General features: G+C 44.2%; 1 protein-coding gene across 1 annotated transcript in view; it reads right to left on the bottom strand.

The window, feature by feature from the left end:
- LOC126278409 (juvenile hormone esterase-like) overlaps positions 1–17,053 on the bottom strand; it is a 52,501-nt gene that overhangs the window by 10,587 nt on the left and 24,861 nt on the right. The window contains exons 5-7 of the mRNA XM_049978516.1: positions 15,353–15,538; positions 6,550–6,725; positions 1,662–1,827 (exon numbers count right to left, since the gene is read on the bottom strand). Of these exons, the coding sequence (XP_049834473.1) occupies positions 1,662–1,827; positions 6,550–6,725; positions 15,353–15,538 (528 nt within the window). The remainder of the gene's footprint in view (positions 1–1,661; positions 1,828–6,549; positions 6,726–15,352; positions 15,539–17,053) is intronic.

The following is a 17,053-nucleotide window of genomic DNA, read 5'->3' as shown; positions in this document are numbered from 1 at the left end:
AGCGCGATACTTTCAGCGCTTTTATGTAACAAAACCAATTACTCCTGATGCAAGCACATTTTACACGCACAAATAGGAAAATCTGTATGATTATTGTAGTTATTTTGGATACCAGGGAACTTTTTTCATATATATATATATATATATATATATATATATATATATATATATATATATATATATAACTTTTGAACATTATTAAGGTAAATACGTTGTTTGTTCTCTATCAAAATCTTTCATTTGCTAACTATGCCTATCAGTAGTTAGTACCTTCAGTAGTTAGAATCTTTTATTTAGCTGGCAGTATTGGCGCTCGCTGTATTGCAGTAATTCGAGTAACAAAGATTTTTGCGAGGTAAGTGATTCATGAAAGGTAAAGGTTATTGTTAGTCAGAGCCATTCTTTTGTAGAGATTATTGAAAGTCAGATTGCATTGCGCTAAAAACATTGTGTGTCAGTTTAGTGTTGATCAGAATAAGTAAAGAGAGAAAGGTCTGTTCAGTTCTGCTCAGCTGTTTGAAAATCAAATAATGTAAGAGGTTTATCAGCACAGTAATTCATAAATTTTACTAAGGGGATGTTTCACTACGTTTCCAGAAAGCATGTGACACGATGCCCCATTGCAGGGAATTATCGAAGGTAGGAGCATGTGAAAGAAGTTGACAAATGTGTGACTGGCTCAAACGCTTCTTAAGTTACAAAACCCAGCATGTCATCCTTAGCGGTGTGTTCATCAGAGACAAAGGTACCGTCAGAGTATCCCACGCAAGTGTGACAGGACTACTGTCGTTTACTATATACATATATGATTTGCCGGATCTGGAAGGAAACCAATTTACGGTTGTTTGCAGATGATTCTGTGGTCTACGGTAATGCGTCGGCGTTGAGTGACTGTAGAAAGGTGCAAGATGACTTAGACAAAATGTGTAGTTGGCGTGATGATGGCAGCTTGCTCTAAAAGTGGAAAATGCGGACGAGTATTAAAAAAAAATGAACTTGTAATGTTCGAATACAGCATTAGAAGTGTCCTGCTTGACACATCGTTTAATTATCTGAGCGTAACGTTGTTCAACGATATTAGATGGAACGAAATTGTGAGAACTGTGATAGCGAAGGCTAAAGATAGACTTCGGTTTATTGGGAGAATTTTAGGAATTAGAGATCCATACCAAACCGGACTGAAGAAAGATATCAAAACAATTCAGAGGCAGGCTGCTGCATTGCTACATTTGTTACCGTTAAGTTACCGAGACACTTCGGGTAAGCAAATGGGAATCCCTGAGAGGAAAGCGACGTTCTTCTCGAGGAACGTATGGCGAAAATTTGCAGTATCGGCATTTGAAGCTGACTGTAGCAGGACTCTGTTGCCTCTACTACACACTGTGCGTAAGGACCACGAAAGAAAGACACGAGAAATTAGGGCTCATATGATTGATAATAGTTTTACCTTGCTCCATTTGCGAATGGAATGGGAAAGGAAATGACTAGCAGGTACCCTCTACCACGCACCGTACGGTGACTTGCGGTGTATGTGCCCTTTCATGACATAGCAGGACGTCATCTGCGGTACCCTAGGAGAGTGTGTTAGTTCATCACCACTTTCAAGTCTATTTCTTAGTACAGAGCCTTGAGTCACCTGAAGGACAGGTTGTGACACTTACCATTCTGCAGCTGTAGGTTGTACTCGCCAGTGGTAACGCCGGTAAGCAGTGGCATAGGGGTATAGTTGCCTGCAACAGCCCACGCTCCGAGTCTGCTGTGGTCCGCCGTCATGAATGCCCCCTCCGCTTCAGGCTCTATGGCGATCATGAAGCCCACTCCACAACTCTGAAATCCACAAAAACACATAAAAATAAAATGGCTAATTCATGGGAACAATTTCCTTCCAGTAATACGCACTACGTTCTTCTAGTGGTAAATAAACCAACATCAACTGTTTTGATACTGTGACGGTCCGGTCATTGGATGTGTCCAGAAGCGAACGCCGTTAAGACTGTCTGATGATGACAAGAAGTTACCCGTCAAAATATTTCTTAAATGTACACACTAGTCTACCTCTCTGAACATGTGGAAATATTTCATTTATTTGTTTATAAAAAAGTTCAAATGTGTGTGAATTCCTAATAGACCAAACTGCTGACGTCATCGGTCCCTAGACTTACACACTGCTTACACTAATTTACGCTAAGAACAACACACATACTCATGCCCGAGGGAGAACTCGAACCTCCTGCAGGAGGGGCTGCGCAGTCCGTGACATGACACCTCAAACCGCACGGCCACTCCGCGCGACTATTTATTGACAGATTTCTCTTTTGTCACCTTTATCAACAATCTCCTACTGTTGTGTTTCACAGAGATAAAACCGACAAATGAATGTCTTTCGTTGATTACAGAGAACGTAACGCTTCCCTGTTTACTGTTGTTTCATCATTAGTATACCTGCGTGTATCGTATCTTCGTGTTACTACCCCGACCATCACCTGCCTCTGGACATCGGTACCGATCAGATGCTGAGATGAACGGATGAGACGCGTAGGTCAGCATTAAAAAAATAAATTTGTAGCTTCTTCGATTCATTGTCATTACACAAATCTCTGCTCTTACAGTGGGCTGTTACTGCACGAACCTTTGAATGTGGTTCAGTGATGTTCCATAGTTTGTAATTTGTCAGATGTTTTCTTATGATACTTCCAAAGTCTGGCTAATTTTCAAAATAATCGTTTTGCCAATAATTGTTACTTAATTCTCGTTCAGTAAGAATGATTTATTTGGAAATGTAAGAGAAAATACCTATCATTCTTGTAACGAATGCAAGGTTCTCAGTTCAGTGAAAAAGGCTAATACAACGGTATTATGGCACAATGTAAAAGATCAACACCACACAGAAGACCGCTGAGAACTAGCCGTTATTTGAACAGCAGAACAAAAATACAACAATTTACTGCGAACTGGTATTCTCTGAAGGACGTATAAGAAAACCAGTCGGACCTGTTGAATATTTATGTGAAAACATGGCTAGAGGCCGCTCACTTAAATAATTATTCTTTATCTTTAAATCTTAATCTATCAAAAAATTCACAAGTGTAATCCAAACATATACCTATTTTATCCATCCTGAAATTCTAAGTCAGTAAAATATATTGTGAAGCACAAAATATATTATCAAGCAACTCATTTACAAAATTTTCATTGTCTGCAGCAACCTTTGATGTACAAGGGAGGCGGTCAAATATTTCTACTGCTGGTCTCAGTTCAAGTGCATGACAAAATTATGAATAGTGGAGACTACTTTTGGTACCAGTGTTATATTTGAAAATGCTGGTATTAATTAAACTGTAAAAGGTTCTTATCAAAGACACCTCATTAGAGATAAAGCCTTCTGTTAGATTCTCTTTAACGTGCTTTTTTCCCCTAATGAGCAACCTACATGAATTATAGAGCATGGGGGACAGATATAATCATTACAGCACGTTTCTGGTCGATGAATATTTTGTGACACTTTCTCGATTTATCTCAAAAAATATGAAGAATGAAAAGTAATTGCTTTCCCCAAATCAGCATTCTGGAGAACGACGGTTCAAACCCGCGTCCGGTAGTCCTGTTTAAATTTTCCGTTATTTCCCTAAGTGGCTTCAGGCAAATGCCAGGATGGTTCCTTTGAAAGGTCACGGCAGATTTCCTTATTGAACCTTCCGTCGTCCGATGGGACCGAAGATCTCACTGTTTGGTCCCCTCCTCCAAGTCAACCAATCAACCAAAATCAGCAATTACATGAAAATTCAGAAAATCCCAATCATTTATGAATATATATAATATGTGCTCCTGAATTAAATTTCTGAACCACATGAAACACTCGGAAATATGAACATTCACATTTATATTTCCTTTTTCCTTACTGTATTGTTAGTGAGAATGATAAATGCTGTGTCTAGCTTTTTTTCGTCCCTAAGTTATAGACTGTTTAGCGAGAAATGATAGACAAATTTTGACTGTTTAATTTAACAGAAACTCTGTTGTTGTTCATGTCCTTCAGATGTCAACTCCTACCCAAGGTTGGTGACCCATGTTGTTAACTGTGAACTACACAGAGCGCCATGGAAAGCTTCTCTTGATATACCACTGCAACAAGCCGGAAACGTATTTAAAACGCCATTTTCTCTTAGCTCTATTAGGCCTTTTGTCAAATTGCGTTTCCTTTATAAAACGTGGCCTGTTTTAGGCAAACATTTAAATAATAATTTATGTTATGAAGAAGGCGTTATTATTAACGTTGAAACCTAGGTAAACGATAAAGTTAACCTGCAACTGTAGGCTGTATATTCTTATATAAACAATATCAGTTGCTGTCGCAGAATAAAAATGTTATAATTTATATCTGTCGTAGTATTAAGTATGTCTGCATTTCGTCGGCCGGTGTGGCCGAGCGGTTCTAGGCGCTCCAGTCGTGAACCGCGGGACCGCTACGGTTGCAGGTTCGAATCCTGCCACGGGCATGGATGTTTGTGATGTCCTTAGGTTAGTTAGCTTTAAGTAGCTCTACGTTCTAGGAGACTGATGACCTCAGGTGTTAAGTCCCATAGTGCTCAGAGCTATTTGAACCATTTTTGTCTGTATTTCAAAACAGGGAGTACATTTTTGCTTCATTTTTTCATCAAATGAAGAAAGTTAATATTTGCTAATATCACCTACAGGCTTGCAGATGACTCATCAGCGTAAAGCATTGTCCTGCCAGTGAGAGACTGAATATCATTTATATATCATTTATGTATTACAAACGCGGTAGCAGCACCAGTATTTAAACACTGAACACCAATAAGAATTTGTTCCTCGTCAAAAGAGGATGGTATCAACAAAATTGCATGAGCTATCTAGAATGCCCCTTAACTTTCTTCTGGGTTAAAATAAAGTTAACACTGTTACATAATTTGTATAATAAGCCGGGGAACAATAACACGGTCAAACTTACTAAAGGCTTACAAAAATTTGATTTTCAAACTTACATGTCAAAATTGTCCAAATATAAAAATTTAAAATAGTCTCTTAACCTACTCATACACTGAGGTAGCAGACGCAGTGGTATAACCATAAGCACATATACACAAAGTAGTAGTATCACGTACACAAGGTATAAATGGACAATGGATTGGTGGAGCTGTCATTTTTACGCAGGTGATTCATGTGAAAACGTTTCCGACGTGACTATGGTCCCACTACGGGAATTTACAGACTTTGAATGCGGAGAGAAGTAAGAAAGAGACATGGGACATTCCATTTCAGAAATCGTTTGGGTATTCAATATTCCGAGAGGCAGAGTGACAAGAAACGCCGATAATACCAAATTTTAGGTATTACCTTACACCACGGACAACGTGGAGGCCGAAGGCCTCCACTTGACGACTGACAGCGGTGGTGTTTGCGTAGAGTTGTCAGTGGTAACAACAAACAAGACTGCGTGACATTACTGCAGAAATTAATGGGGGACGAACGATGAACGTATTCGTTAGGACAGTGAGACAAATTTGGTGATAATTGGCTTAGGCAGCAAACGACCGACGCGACTGCCTCTGCTAACAGCACAACATCGCCTGAAGCACCTCCCCAGGGCGCGTGACCATATCGGTTCGACACTAAACCCATGGAAAACAGTGGCCTGGTCAGACGAGTCTGGATCTCAGTTGGTAAATGCTTATGGCAGGGTTCAAATGTAGCGCAAACCCCAAGAAGCCATGGACATAAATTGTCACCAAGGCACTGTGCAAGCTGGTGGTGCCTCCATAAAGGTAAGGGCTGTGTTTATATGGAATGGACTGGGTCCTCCGGTCTAGCTAAACCGATAATTCATAGGAAATGATTATGTCCGACTATCTGGGGACCTCTTGGAGACATTCATGGACTTCATGTTCCCAAACAACGCTGAAATTTATATGGTGTTGAACAACATTCTGGACAATTGGAATGAATGGTTTGGTCACCGAGATCTCACGACACGATCTCCATCGAAATTTGGGGATCATACTCGAGAGGTCAGTTCGTGGTCATAATCGTTCTCCGGCAACACTCTCGCAATAATAGATGGCTATAGAGGCTGCATGGCTCAGTATTTATGAAGGGGCTTCCAGCAGTATGTTGCGTCCATGCTATGTCGAGTTACTGCCCTACGCCGGGCAAAAGGAGGTCCGACACGATATTAGGAGGTATCCCATGACTTTGTCACCTCAGTGTAATCTTATGTGAAATGTTTAACGCCGTAAGAGATGTATTACAGTCAGAAACTGTGAATATTTCTTGAGGTTGCGTAAATCACTGAGCTGGAATACGCAAATTATCCACTTCGTAAACGAGAGCAGTTATGGACTTCCAGCACACTCTACACATAATATTAAACTTCTGTCACTGCTCTCGTTTACATGCTTAACATTAAATATTTATCTCAATAACTCAGTTGTAAAGTGACCTGAAACTTGAAGCTGTACATGGGTGTTAGATTCTTTAGAGTATTTGGGGTTACCTAGTGCAGAGATACGGGAATAGCTGTCAGTGGCCTACCGTGGTGAATAGCGAAGAAATCTCCGCCGACTGCAGGAAGGTAAGCAGCTCCTGAGGATCCTCTGTCTGCAGGCCCAGCTCCGCGCCGATACAGAAGGCGATCTCGCGGTTCGTGTCCGCAATGTGGTCTCCGCCGAGGGCCGATCCACTCTGCGAAATGGCTGCCCGGAACAACCCTGCAGAAACCACAAAAGACTGCCTACACTCTCTAAAATCAAGTGCCAAATTGCGACAACAGAGGGCAGTGAGAAAATCACACGACCTCTCTGAGCAGTCAGTAGAGCTTTGGTGGCTACAGCTCAGGCGTTGATGAATGTCGCCGTTTTCAACATGTCACATAATAATCTTACGAATGATACAAAAATACTCAATGAGCTTGGTCCACGACTTTGACAGATTGATTAATATATTACCACCTGAAGCTGTCATTTGTTATTTGTGCACTATTGTATATTTTAGAACTTAGATCATTTTCTAATATCCTGATAAACGGAAGGGGCAGCAATCCAAGGCATCCCACTTACCAGTCGGTTAAAAGTTAGAGACAGTCACACATTATATGATAAAATGTTCTACTATTATTTATATTAATGTACGATAATTCAGCTACGGCACATTATACCACAGTAATGTCTTTGTAATAGCGTTTTCGTTGTGCCATGCCACATTAACGTTCTCCCAGTCGTGAAGTTCGACGCGCAGGTCGCCGAAGTGGCGTCAAATCGAAAGACCTGCACTAGGCGAACGGTCTACCCGACGGGAGGCCATAGCCACACGACATTTCATTTCAGTCGTGAAGTGTTAGTCCAGTGCGGCGGTATATTGAGGTAAATGTAACTTTACATATGTGCATGTGTATTAATGATGCTAGTGAATCTTACTACAACGTCGGCAATTTCGCTCACAAACTTGACAGTGGACGCCATTCAGATATACTGCCTAACAAAGAAAACGAGGCACATAGAAGACATTGTGGTATGTCAGTGCATCGCTGTACACAATCGTCATCAAATAAATGAATTACACAATCGTCTTCAAATAAATGAATTACCAGTTGCACGTCTCTGTGTGGTGAGTAACCGGTCACCTGGGTCCATTAAGGTTGTTCATGTTTACTGTTATTATCAGGCGTAGCAGGATGTAGAGGAGGCGTGACCAGCTTGATATGCTGATTGGTCACTGAAGGACACTGGTACTCGTGATTCAGCGTTATTCCGACATCAGAGTGACTAAAAGGGGCCTCATTGTGAATCTGCATTTGGCCAGCTAGTGGAATCGTGCATTGGCCATATTTGTAGAGCATTTGGATGAGACAATGGCCCGATGTTGGGTTCCACAGGAAGGTGAGGGCAGATACACTCGTTGTCAAGCTCCAGTCGAACACGTCTGACCACCACAAGGAAGGATCGCCCTACCGTGCATGAAGCACACACGTCTGCCATCCGATAACAAGTAATGCTATCTCTCCAACATTCTGTGCCATCGAGTAGCTTTGGCAGGAGATCTGCAGCAGGTGACCCGTGGAATTACTGTACCATGTGCAGGCTGGCGTTAACACATCTACATCTACATTTATACTCCGCAAGCCACCCAACGGCGTATGGCGGAGGGCACTTCACGTACCACTGTCATTACCTCCCTTTCCTGCTCCAGTCGCGTGTGGTTCGCGGAAAGAACGACTGCCAGAAAGCATCCGTGCGCGCATGAATCTCTCTAATTTTACATTCGTGATCTCCTCGGGAGGTATAAGTAGGGGGGAGCAATATATTCGATATCTCATCCAGAAAAGCACCCTCTCGAAACTTGGACAGCAAGCTACAACGAGATGCAAAGCGCCTTTCTTGCAGAGTCTGCCACTTGAGTTTGCTAAACATCTCCGTAACGGTATCACGCTTACCAAAGAACCCTGTGACGAAACGCGCCGCTTTTCTTTGGATCTTTTCTATCTTCTCTGTCAACCCGACCTCGTACAGATCCCGCATTAATGAGCAATACTCAAGTATGGGTCGAACGAGTGTTTTGTAAGTCACCTCCTTTGTTGATGGACTATATTTTCTAAGGACTTTCCCAATGAATCTGAATATGGCACCCCCTTACCAACAATTAATTCTATATGATCATTCCACTTCACATCGCTTCGTACGTATACTCCCAGATATTTTACAGAAGTAACTGCTACCGGTGTTTGTTCCGCTATCATATAATCATACAATAAAGGATCCTTCTTTCTATGTATTCGCAGTACATTATATTTGTCTATGTTTAGGGTCAGCTGCCATTCCTTGCACCAAGTGCCTATCCGCTTCAGACCTTCCTGCATTTCGCTGCAATTTTCTCATGCTGAAACTTGTCTGTATACTACAGCATCATCCGCGAAAAGCCGCAAGGAACTTGTGACACCATCTACTAGGTCATATATATATATATATATATATATATATATATATATATATATATATATATATATATATATATATATATATTGTGAAAAGCAATGGTCCCATAACACTCCCTTGTGGCACGCCAGACGTTACGTTAACGTATGTAGACGTCTCTCCATTGAGAACAACATGCTCTGTTCTGTTTGCTAAAAACTTTTCGATCCAGCCACAGAGCTGGTCGGATATTCCGTAGGCTCTTTTGTTTATCAGGTGACAGTGCGGAACCGCATCAAACGACCTCCGCAAGTCAAGGAAAATGACATCTACCTGGGAGCCTGTGTCTAATATTTTCTGCGTCTCATGAACAACACAAACGGCTGCGTTTGTATTGGGACTCTGATCGGCAGTCATGGACTGTGGTGAATGGCATCTCACTCTCTCCAGTGACGGATCACAGTTCTGCAATACACTAAGTAACCACTGTTGGCGACGATGGCGCAGACGTAGTGAGAGCTCAGAATCTTTCCTTGCTTTGGAGAAGCAAAGTGGTGTTACTCCTGACGTCATTGTGTGAGAAACCGTCACGTATGACTTCATGTTACGATTGGGTAGTGACAGGGAATTGTGATGGTACAACTGTACGCCGCATAGATTTTGGGCCTTTGTGTGTTATCTGTTGCAGGCATCACCATTACGTCATTTTTCAACACTACAATGCTTGTTTACGCATGGCACGTGTTTCTATGAACTGTTTGGGTGACGTGATTCTGTCCTGGAGATTCGTTATGGATCATATTGTACAACATCACCATCCCTGAGTGAGAATCCATGTTATGGAGGACCAGTTACGAAGTTGTGGGCTAGCATGCGGATGGAGAGGATTTAAGGGCTTTGTGACACCCTTGCCAACCGCATCACTGCATGCATGCTGAGAAAGTGGGCTCGTACTGCCCAATTTTTTGTAAATTTCACTTGACGCTATAATCACTGGAATAACATAACATACCCTCTCAACCCGTAAGATTCCATTTAGTTCCCTCCTCCCTCTCCCGGTAGTTCATTCTTTTTCTCATGTAGTGTTCAACAAGTGCCATAACTGAATAGTTCTGCAGTACTATTTTTAATTAATGCTAGAAAAATTGATCACCTGCTCTCTAATGTGTTTATTTTTCAACCAACTGTTAATGAACGAATTCCTACAACTCCCGTTTACCAGGTAGTTTGTAACCGGTCTAAGAGTTAAATTGGTCAATAGTGAACAAATTGACAGCTTCAGGCTGCATCAGATCATTATCTTGAAAGGTACAGCTAAGTGGATAAAAAAAGTCTAGACGGTTTGTAAGAAAAGTCATCAAGTTAAGATTAGCCCTCGAGGCAGCTGTTAATTTGTTCTTCGTTCATTAGAAAAAATGCAGGATGTAAAATTTGGAAATTTCCCAGCGAATCAACTGTTCAAAACGCTTTCGGGCTTGCAGCCGGTTGTCGTAAACTTCATTGCACCATATTTCGGCTGGACAACTGCCAGCCATCTTCAGGTGAGCCGAACGAGGAATGACGAAGACGTTCTCCGCTCCGTCTTATGTAGTGCGCTAATAGTACTGACGCGCATGAGTTGCAGTCGCGGAGACAGATGGGCCACACCGACCAGTGACAGCGCCCTCGCTGTTGGAACTCCAATACTCAGCTGCCGTCAATATTGTCGCTGGTCGCAGCTATCGAAGTCTTCTGGCGTCTTCGTCACGAGCAAATTTCGGAGAGGCCGGATTCCACGCGTTTGTCATAAGCCCACTCACACCGATTTGTAGTTGCATTCGTCAAGTTGCCATCACCCATCCCAAACCATGAGTGTACTTAAAAGTCTTGTGCACAGACCACATACGGTGCCTGATGCAGAGAATTTGCCTAAGGAACTTGCACATTTAAGGACGGTATTCAGAGGCAATGGATACTCGACCTGGCAAGTAACAGGGCCTTCCCAACCAGAGCCAGGAACCGGGAAGTGGCAGGAACATCAGCGTACTTTATAAGACGAAGAGGAGAACGTCTTCGTCAGTCCTCGGTCGGCTCACCTGAAGATAGCTGGCAGTTGTCCGGCAGAAATAACGTGCAATGAAGTTTACTACGACCCGCTGCAAGCCCGAAATCTTTTTGAACAATTCAGGATGTCTATGCGCAACAAAGTACTAAACATAATTACATTGATATCACAGTTTAGAATTCGTTTCTTTTACTGCCGTCTATGACCCCTAAAACGTCATACTATCGATTTATGACAGTGATGACCTATTTAATACAGCCACATGAACGGCATTTTCTGAACTGATTTGTAGACAGCTGTAACTGACTGAAATCGATTGTCTGAAGACGATTTTGGTGATGTCTGGCGAGAATAAAATTGCCCGCCCAGATAACTGGGCGCGTTAGCACACCGCTTCCGTGATTCAGGGAGGGACGCTGGCCACAGATCACATCCGTCCGGCAGATTAACAATGAGAGCCGCTGTGCCGACTAGGGTGGTGTGCTTTTAGGGCGGTGGCGCGGTAGTGTGGCTACTACCCGACTGCGGCACGTTGGGCGCGAATAGTTTATATGGAGGGCGAACGGGCAACGCGCAATGCGCACTCATCCGGCTGCAATCAGCCGCATCGTCCGTCCATTATTTTGTTGGTTGGTTGGTTTGGGGAAAGGGACCAAACAGCGAGGTAATTGATCCCATCGGATTAGGAAAGGCTGGGAATCACCCAGTATTTGTCAGAAGCAATTTAGTGGAATCGCGGAAAACCTAAATCAGGATGGCAGAACGCGATATTACTTTGTCATACGATCAGACTCTGCCCATTGAGCCGCTGCGGTCATAGTTGTGCGCAGCTGCATTGGGCAGCGCGCACGTTACGCTGACATATTGCGACCGGCCACTGACGAGGATCCTACTGCGTATATTTTATTTTACATCTGATTATTTATTTTTTGCTGCATTTTTGAAACGGGATATTTCTCTCGTTATGTAAACTACTGCCCATTAAAACTGCTACACCAAGAAGAAATGCAGATGATAGACGGGTAATCGTTGGACAAATATACACTCCTGGAAATGGAAAAAAGAACACATTGACACCGGTGTGTCAGACCCACCATACTTGGTCCGGACACTGCGAGAGGGCTGTACAAGCAATGATCACACGCACGGCACAGCGGACACACCAGGAACCACGGTGTTGGCCGTCGAATGGCGCTAGCTGCGCAGCATTTGTGCACCGCCGCCGTCAGTGTCAGCCTGTTTGCCGTGGCATACAGTGCTCCATCGCATTCTTTAACACTGGTAGCATGCCGCGAAATCGTGGACGTGAACCGTATGTGCAGTTGACGCATTTTGAGCGAGGGCGTATAGTGGGCATGTGGGAGGCCGGGTGGACGTACCGCCGGATTGCTCAACACGTGGGGCGTGAGGTCTCCACAGTACATCGATGTTGTCGCCAGTGGTCGGCGGAAGGTGCACGTGCCCGTCGACCTGGGACCGGACCGCAGCGACGCACGGATGCACGCCAAGACTATAGGATTCTACGCAATACCGTAGGGGACCGCACCGCCACTTCCCAGCAAATTAGGGACACTGTTGCTCCTGGGGTATCGGCGAGGACCATTCGCAACCGTCTCCATGAAGCTGGGCTACGGTCCCGCACACCGTTAGGCCGTCTTCCGCTCACGCCCCAACATCGTGCAGCCCACCTCCAGTGGTGTCGCGACAGGCGTGAATGGAGGGACGAATGGAGACGTGTCGTCTTCAGCGATGAGAGTCGCTTCTGCCTTGGTGCCAATGATGGTCGTATGCGTGTTTGGCGCCGTGCAGGTGAGCGCCACAATCAGGACTGCATACGACCGAGGCACACAGGGCCAACACCCCCGCATCATGGTGTGGGGAGCGATCTCCTACACTGGCCGCACGCCTCTGGTGATCGTCGAGGGGACACTGAATAGTGCACGGTACATCCAAACCGTCATCGAACCCATAGTTCTACCATTCCTAGACCGGCAAGGGAACTTGCTGTTCCAACAGGACAATGCACGTCCGCATGTATCCCGTGCCACCCAACGTGCTCTAGAAGGTGTAAGTCAGCTACCCTGGCCAGCAAGATCTCCGGATCTGTCCCCCATTGAGCATGTTTGGGACTGGATGAAGCGTCGTCTCAAGCGGTCTGCACGTCCAGCACGAACGCTGGTCCAACTGAGGCGCCAGGTGGAAATGGCATGGCAAGCCGTTCCACAGGACTACATCCAGCATCTCTACGATCGTCTCCATGGGAGAATAGCAGCCTGCATTGCTGCGAAAGGTGGATATACACTGTACTAGTGCCGACATTGTGCATGCTCTGTTGCCTGTGTCTATGTGCCTGTGGTTCTGTCAGTGTGATCATGTGATGTATCTGACCCCAGGAATGTGTCAATAAAGTTTCCCCTACCTGGGACAATGAATTCACGGTGTTCTTATTTCAATTTCCAGGAGTGAATTTTACTAGAACTGACATATGATAACATTTTCACGCAATTTGGGTGCATAGATCCTGAGAAATCAGTACCCAGAACAACCACCTCTGGCCGTAATAACGGCCTTGATACGCCTGGGCATTGAGTCAAACAAAGCTTGGATGGCGTGTACAGGTACAGCTGTCCATCCAGCTTCAACACGATATCACAGTTCATTAAGAGTACTGACTAGCGTATTGTGACGAGCCAGTTGGTCGGCCACCATTGACCAGACGTTTTCAATTGGTGAGAGAGTGATGTGGTAAATGTGCTGGCCAGGGTAGCAGTCGAACATTTTCTGTATCCAGAAAGGCCCGTACAGGACCTGCAACATACGGTCCTGCATTATCCTGATGAAATGTAGGGATCCGCAGGGATGGAAAGAAGGAAAGAGCCACGGGTCGTAACACATCTGAAATGTAACGTCCACAGTTCAAAGTGCCGTCAATGCGAACAAGAGGTGACCGACACGTGTAAGCAATGGCACCCCACACCATCACGCTGGGTGATGACGAATACACGCTTCCAATGTGCGTTCACCGCGATATCGCCATACACGGATGCGACCATCATGATGCTGTAAACAGAACCTGGATTCATCCGAAAAAATGACGTTGTGCCATTCGTGCACCGAGGTTCATCGTTGAGTACACCATCGCAGCCGATCCTGTCTGTAACGCAGCGTCAAGGGTAACCTCAGCCATTGTCTTCGAGCTGATAGTCCATGCTGCTGCAAACGTCGTTGAACTGTTCGTGCTGATGGTTGTTGTCTTGCAAACGTCCCCATCTGCTGACTCAGGCATCGAGACGTGGCTGCACGTTCCGTTACAGCCATGCGGATGAGACGCCTGTCATCTCGAATGTCAGTGATACGAGGTCGTTGGATCTAGCACGGCATTTCGTATTACCCTCCTGAACCCACCGATTCCATATTCTGCTAACAGTCATTTGATCTCGACCAACACGAGCAGCAATGTCGCGATACGAGAAACCACAATCGCGATAGGCTACAATCCGACCTTTATCAAAGTCGGCAACGTGATGGTACGCATTTCTTCTTCTTATACGAGGCATCACAACAACTTTTCACCAGGCAACGCCGGTCAATTGCTGTTTGTGTACCAGAAATCGGTTGGAAACTATCCTCATGTCAGCACGTTTTAGGTGTCGCCACCGGCTCCATCCTTGTTTGAATGCTCTGAAAAGCTAATCATTTGAATGTTACAGCATCTTCTTCCTGTCTGTTAAATTTCGCGTCTGTTGCACGTCATCTTCGTGGTATAGCAATTGTAATGGCCAGTAGTGTATTTCGATATGGAAAAATTTTCTATGTAATACAAGAGGAGACCTGATCTATGAACTGAATACTATTAAAGAAATTGTAACTCACGGACCCGCTAAAACATTAAGAATGAGGAAACCGGAATTCTTTAAAAGGCGAATAACGATTTGGAATGACCATACTAGCAATTTAATAACAGACAAAAAGGAGGCCTATCTAGAAACTCCGTGATAACCTGGTAATGTGAATTACAGAGAGTATTACAGAAGTAAAAAAATAAATGCAAAAAATTAAATGGTCGCTTCTTTCGTTACAGCAAAATTACAGCATACCAATAATTATGTCACTTGTCATTACTGTCTATCGGTGTCTATACGCCCTAAAGCAGTCTTTTAACATGGAATAAGAATTTTCTCTTACATGTAAGTAAGTTAAATCTGATATTTGAAGATATTGCTCGCTGGTGCCCTAAAGAAGGCAAACATAATAACATACATTCGCGACACTCTCCCTGGAAGATGCGAAAAGCGACCAACGCTCTTCAAATCTCCATAAAACTAGACCGTGTTGACGCTCAGATGAACCAGCAAAGGATTCACATGATCTGTAACACGCATACCTCTGGAGAGCGGTGAGTACATGTGCATCTCGACGCTGATGCCGCCGGAACTCTGTCCGAAGAGCGTCACCTTGTCGGGGTCGCCACCGAATGCGCGGATGTTGCTCTGCACCCACTGTAAGCCAGCCACCTGGTCCTTGAACACGTTGTTGCCCATGGCGATCGGGTCACTCAAGCTCAACAGACCTGCACAGCACACAAAACATCTCATATAAAGTGAAGTCCCAAATACAAAACCTGATCTAAGCTGCAAAATACACTCTGAACACAGAAAAAAAATTAAATTAAGATAAACATGAAGGTTCACAGATGGCTCATTACATGTGAATTCTTGCGGAAAATCTAAACCAACTTGGAGGATGGGTCACGTGTAATGGGCGTCATAGGGCGAAACAAGGGTTAAGATAAAAGTAAGGGAGGAAGCAAGCACGGAAGTGAGACGATAGCTCAACGTACCTTCGGCAACGATATTGTTTAAGATGGAGCAGGTGGTCGGGCTGCGTTTCTCAGTTATGGGAAAGGCAATCGGCCGTGCTATTTCATAGGGACTACGTCGGCATTTGCCTTGAGTGATTTAGGCAATTCACGGTAAACCTAAATCTGCATAGTCGAACGTGAGCTAAAAGTAAATTACGTGGAGCTCATGCGAAGTAGCAGAAGGGAAAATAGTCGATTACTTAACTTTGAAACTGGGCAAGACAAAGAAGCTGGAGGCAAGATTCCGTTGGTAAATATTAGGATTTAACGCTTCGTCGGCGACTAGGTATACATCTGCATCTGCACCTACATTCGTACTCCGCAAGCCACTATACCGTGCGTGGCGGGGGGTACCCTGTAACACTAGGAGTCACTTCCTTTCCTGTTCCACCCGCAAACAGAGCAACGGAAGAGCGACTGTCTATATGCCTCCGTAAGAGACCTAGTGCATCTAAACTCTTGATGGTCCTTAGGCGAATTTATGTTGGCGACAGAATAATCATTCTGCAGTCAACCTCAAATGCCTGCTCTCTAAATTTTCTCCAAACTGCTACTCGAAAAAAGCGTCGCCTTCCCTCCTGCGATTTTCATTCCTTACCAAAGCATCTCTGTAATAGTACCGTGTTGCTAGAACGTACCGTAACAAATTTAGTATCTGCTTCCGAATTGCTTCCATGTCTTCCTATGATCCGAGCTGGTGAATATCTTAAAGACTCAAACAGTACGCAAAAATGGGTCGTACCAGTGTCTCACGTGCCTCCTCCTTCACAGATGAACCAGACCTTCCTAAAAAAAAAAGCGAAATCTACTATTCGCCTTCACTACAATTCTTACAAGCCCATTCCATTTCATATTGCTTTGCAACGTGTCGCCTAGATACTTAATCGATGTGACTAAGTCAAACAGAAACCTACTAATGCTGTACTGGAACATAGTGGGTTTTTTTTCCTACTCGTGTGCACTGACTTACATTTTTCTACATTTAGGGCAAACTACATTTCATCACACCACCTACGAATTTGGTCTGAGTCCCCTTGTATCCTCATACAGTCACTCATAAGGTTCAAATGGCTCTGAGCAATATGCGATTTAACTTCTGAGGTCATCAGTCCCTTAGAACTTAGAACTACTGAAACCTAACTAACCTAAGGACATCACAAACATCCATGCAGGATTCGAACCCGCGACCGTAGCGATCTCGCGGTTCCAGACTGTAGCGCCTAG

Source organism: Schistocerca gregaria, chromosome 6 (genome assembly GCF_023897955.1).
Source record: "Schistocerca gregaria isolate iqSchGreg1 chromosome 6, iqSchGreg1.2, whole genome shotgun sequence".
NCBI classification, from domain to species: Eukaryota; Metazoa; Arthropoda; class Insecta; order Orthoptera; family Acrididae; genus Schistocerca; species Schistocerca gregaria.
The sequence above is the reverse complement of the archived record's forward strand: the minus strand, read 5'-3'. Positions and strand labels throughout refer to the sequence as shown.